Here is a 4,919-nt window from a genome sequence, read left to right on the forward strand (position 1 = left end):
CATCACAGAGTTGGGGTACTCCATCAGAGATGTACTAACCATCCACTGTACTCATGGCTAAACTATCATCTGATTTTCTTTTTCTTTGTGTCTGTGTGTGTGTGGAGTGGGGGAACAGCCCCTGAAAATCTCACCCTCCTGCCTCTACCTCCTAAGTGCTGGGATTAGTGGCATACACCATGTCCGGTTCAAGTGCAGGGGAGTGGGGTTCATGGCTGTGAGACAAACACTTAACAACTGAACTACATCCATAGTCCCTATCTGGCTGGTGGACCAAGAGGCTAAGAAAGAGGAGCTATAACAGTTGATAGAGATAATTAATAGTTTAGCCTGAAGAACTAGGCATGCTGATGTCCAACGGTGGCAAGGAAGGGAATGGCTGGAACTCAAAGGAGCTATAGGGTATCTGTGCTTCTGAATCTATTAATAAGGGCACCTGTGGCAGCCAAGGAGCCCGACTGTGTATCTGGTCCTGGTGTGGTGGCAGTGGATGATTGTGGATCTACTGGAGCTGGCCACAGCAACCTCTGCAAAGAATGCTCTCATGCTCTAATATCTATGCTAACTGAGGCTGCTGACCCTTGCTAATCTCAGTGTGGACTTACTCTCTTTCACTCTGATAATTATCCCAGAGTCCCAGACAAAGCCTCAGAGATCTCAGAGCACTAGAAAATAAAACCTCTATAGCGGGTCCAGACTGATGCTGTGTGGAGAGAAGTTTGGTCTTTATGTACCCCAGACCCTGACTATTGCCAGCATGAAAAGCCCAGAATCACCTCGGCCCACCAGGCAAGGGCTAGCAATCGCCACCTAGCTAAGGAGATGTTTGGAAGTTACCAGGACACAGGAAGGGTCTAGGGTGACCTCCAGCGTGCTTGAGGATCAAGGGTGCTTCAGTCTCGCCTCTGAGTCCCCAGCACTGGGAACAGTACCCTTGGCTCCTGCCACATGGTCTAGCTTTCTTTTAAGGCAGACTACCGGTTGCTTCCCCTTTTGTCTTTTCCAAGACCTGGATGGTCAAGTAAAGTAAGCTTGGTGACCCCTGTGAGCTCAGGAGACAGCTCCAGGAGCCAGTGAGAAGGAAGACTCCTCCGCATGGGGCGGCTTGAGTCTAGCTGCTGCTTTGCAGGCAGTTAGGAGTGGGAGCCGCAGCCGGGACCGAAGAGGTTAACGTGCATCTGCCTCCGAATGTTAATGTGTCTAGGTGATGTCAGTGGGAGCTGGGAAGGAGGGAGTGGGGCGAGCTGTTGGGCTCAGAGGCAGCAGAGGCTGCCAGGCGGCAGAGGAAGACCCTTTTCTGGACTGCAGGGCTGGCTCACGCTCGGGACAAGGCGGTGGCAGGCACTGGAGGCTGCCGCAGCCTGCGTGGGTGGACGGGCGCTCAACTCCAGGGAGCAAGCGACCTGCACTGGCTGCATGGATCTGCAAGCCTCGTTGCTGTCCACTGGCCCTAATGCCAGCAACATCTCCGATGGCCAGGATAATCTCACATTGGCCGGTGAGTCGAGTGAGAGTCCTCCCTCCTCCGGGATGGGTGTGGAAAATAGGAAGGTTTCACCTCCAGAGCCAAACTGCCTAGGAAACTTTATCTTACAGTTCTCAATGCTGAGATCTGCAGTCTGCTTTGCCTGGAAGGGAAGTGGAGAGGAGGGGGACGCTAGCTAGGACAGAAGGGGTAGGAAGGAACAGAGGTGGGGCAGAAGCACATCTAGAAATAACAAGGGTTGGTGGCAATGAGGCGTGAGGCAGACAGGGGAAAGCTTACTGATGAGTCCCAAATATGCTTTTCATGGGGGGGGGGCGGGGGGATCAAGGCTGAAAAAGCAAGCAAGAGAACCGGCGGGTAGCTTGGGAGCCAGCAGAAGCTCTTTGATTCACCTCTACCCTGGGCTCAATCCTCTGGCCTTGCACTGGGGTAATGGGGTCTGAGTGGTCCTTGCTGTCCTCTGGCAGAGGCTGCTGGGAGCAAAAGACATCACAGGGCTTGAGAGGATTAACTTTTATGGTGAATTAAGCTTCTTGACATTTGCAGAAATTCTAGCTTTGAAGGAGAAGGGAGAAAAGGGAAGGGTGAACGGTTTATGTGGAGAAAATTCTCAAGCTTTTAGGGTGTAACACAGCCCCTACTTGGAAAGCCCAGGCTCAGGAGACATGACCCAAGGAAATCCCTGTCAGGAAGCCTGGGGAGGGCTGGGCTGTTGAGCCTAAAACACACCCCACACCCACAGTGACAGTCACTCCTGGGATATGCCTAGGAATCTGCATAAAGCCTTTGGCCAGCTATCTCTGAAAAGATGAGAGTACAAATAAGGAAAACCACACACACACACACACACACACACACACACACACACACCAGCACATTCTTGAATGTCCTTCAAGGTTTTTTTTGTTTTGTTTTGTTTTGTTTTTTGACAAGGTTTCCTGGTGAATCCCAGGGATGTGAGGCTGTTCTCAGCAGACATCTGGGAGTCTTGACCCCTGACCCTCTGAGTAAATGGCTGAAGTAGGTCCTTTGTGTAACAGGTGGGTCTAAGAAATTGGGTAGGAGTATTCACCAGGGAACAGTGGAGGGGAATAAAGGCCAGGGTTAGCAATAGTGTGGGAGGAGAGATGGTAGGAGATGACACAATGACCTCAAGCTGAAATCAGGATCATAAGAGGTCAGCAGGAGTGTTATCCGATGGCAGGTTGTCAGCTTCTAGAGCAGATGACAGGTCACACTTGCTCTTTCTGTCCTCAGGGTCACCTTCTCGCAAAGGGAGTGTCTCCTACATCAACATTATTATGCCTTCCGTGTTTGGCACCATCTGTCTCCTGGGCATTGTGGGAAACTCCACAGTCATCTTCGCTGTGGTGAAGAAATCCAAGCTACACTGGTGCAGCAACGTCCCGGACATCTTCATCATTAACCTCTCTGTGGTGGATCTGCTCTTCCTCCTGGGCATGCCTTTCATGATCCACCAGCTCATGGGCAATGGAGTCTGGCATTTTGGGGAAACCATGTGCACCCTCATCACAGCCATGGATGCCAACAGTCAGTTCACCAGTACTTACATCCTGACTGCCATGGCCATTGACCGCTACTTGGCCACCGTCCACCCCATCTCCTCCACCAAATTCCGGAAGCCCTCTATGGCCACCCTGGTAATCTGCCTTCTGTGGGCTCTTTCTTTCATCAGCATCACCCCTGTGTGGCTCTATGCCAGGCTCATCCCCTTCCCCGGGGGTGCCGTGGGCTGTGGCATCCGCCTTCCAAACCCAGACACTGACCTCTACTGGTTCACTCTATACCAGTTTTTTCTGGCCTTCGCCCTGCCCTTTGTGGTCATTACTGCTGCATATGTGAAAATACTGCAGCGCATGACATCTTCGGTGGCCCCAGCTTCTCAGCGTAGCATCCGGCTGCGGACAAAGAGGGTGACTCGCACGGCCATCGCCATCTGTCTGGTGTTCTTTGTGTGCTGGGCACCCTACTATGTGCTGCAGCTGACCCAGTTGTCCATCAGCCGTCCCACCCTCACATTTGTCTACTTGTACAATGCAGCCATCAGCTTGGGCTATGCCAATAGCTGCCTCAATCCCTTTGTGTACATAGTACTCTGTGAGACCTTTCGGAAACGCTTGGTCTTGTCAGTGAAGCCTGCCGCCCAGGGGCAGCTTCGCACAGTCAGCAATGCTCAGACAGCTGATGAGGACAGGACAGAAAGCAAAGGCACCTGACATTTCCCCTATCCCAAATTATGGGACCCATAAATTGCTAGGGAGGCTTTGCAGGGAGCAGCCAGGTTTTTTTGGGGGGGGATCTTCAAACCTCAGAAATCCCCTTGGCTGAACAAGAAGAAAATGGTGGTTTGACTGGTCTCCATGGGAGCTCTATCTGTTAGCTCACATACATCTTTTTCCCAAGGGAAGAGGTTGAAGGTGCTTAGCTGTAATCAGGCAGGGGTAGGAGGTGGACAGCCGGGCTCTCCCTCTCATCTCTCATTGGTGTGTAAAAAGGCAGCCTTTCTTCCAAGCTGGTGATCATCTCTGAAGCATGCTGTCTCAGCTCCAGCATCCTGTGTGGGTTTCACTTTCTCTCTAGGGGATGCATGTTTACACTGGGGTGGGGCTCTGAGCCCACAGGAGTTTAAAAAACAAAAGAGCCAATGCCCAGTAACTGAGAATGACAAGGAGACCCAGGATAGATGTGGATCTTGAAACTGATAAAGAAGGGGCTTTCACAGTGACAGGGGCTTTCTCTTTACAGGGCACAACTGTCAGTCAGTCCATGGCTGACCCAGAGTGAACATCTATGTATTGTGCGTGTGTTGGGGGTCACTCCAGTGCCTAATATGTTGGCATCATCTTTGTGCTTCAGCTTTCCACACCCACATCAAAATGAAATAAAGGCAAATCTCAACCTTTGTCATTATGGAGGCTCCTTCATAATTGGTTGGGTTTTGGGGACAGTGTTAGTTAGTCCTACATAAGGAAAGAGAGGTCATTTAACTATAGTGTTTGGATCTTGTTTGGGACTGCATTTTTAGGGAGGCTGAAGTAAGGGATCTGTTTTTCTAAACCCACATAGGATTAGTGACATTAATGGAATTACTGTGGATCCACCCAATTGCAGAGTTGCTGCTGGACTCCTTTTATCATCAATGCTGCCCCCTAAGGGCCTCAAGTTCTACCCATGTGACTCCCCCACACCCCACAGCCTGCCTCATGCTGAGTCACCAGTGAAGGTCTGGCTCTTGGGGTTGGGGGAGGGCGGAGTCTCTGTTTGCCACAGCTCAGATCTACTGAGCACCTGAAAAGCAGATGGCAGCTCAGGCCGCTGGGAGGCAGTCATGGCTGGCTGCGGCTTCTTAGCTCTGTCATCAAGAGTCATGGGCGTGATGCTCAGCAAATGTTAATGAGAGAGCAGGAGCAAC

The 4,919-nt window shown here is 51.4% G+C and overlaps 1 protein-coding gene across 1 annotated transcript; it reads left to right on the forward strand.

Moving 5' to 3' along the window:
* Positions 1 to 1,155: 1,155 nt before the first annotated feature.
* On the forward strand, positions 1,156 to 4,378 carry Mchr1 (melanin concentrating hormone receptor 1). Its single transcript, XM_051189435.1, is given in 3 exon segments — positions 1,156 to 1,379; positions 1,382 to 1,498; positions 2,744 to 4,378. Coding segments are annotated over 3 exon segments (1,269 nt in total). The 5' UTR covers positions 1,156 to 1,207; the 3' UTR covers positions 3,724 to 4,378.
* The last annotated feature ends 541 nt before the right edge of the window (positions 4,379 to 4,919 follow it).

The sequence above is a fragment of the Phodopus roborovskii genome, unplaced genomic scaffold (genome assembly GCF_943737965.1).
Source record: "Phodopus roborovskii unplaced genomic scaffold, PHOROB, whole genome shotgun sequence".
Classification (NCBI taxonomy): domain Eukaryota; kingdom Metazoa; phylum Chordata; class Mammalia; order Rodentia; family Cricetidae; genus Phodopus; species Phodopus roborovskii.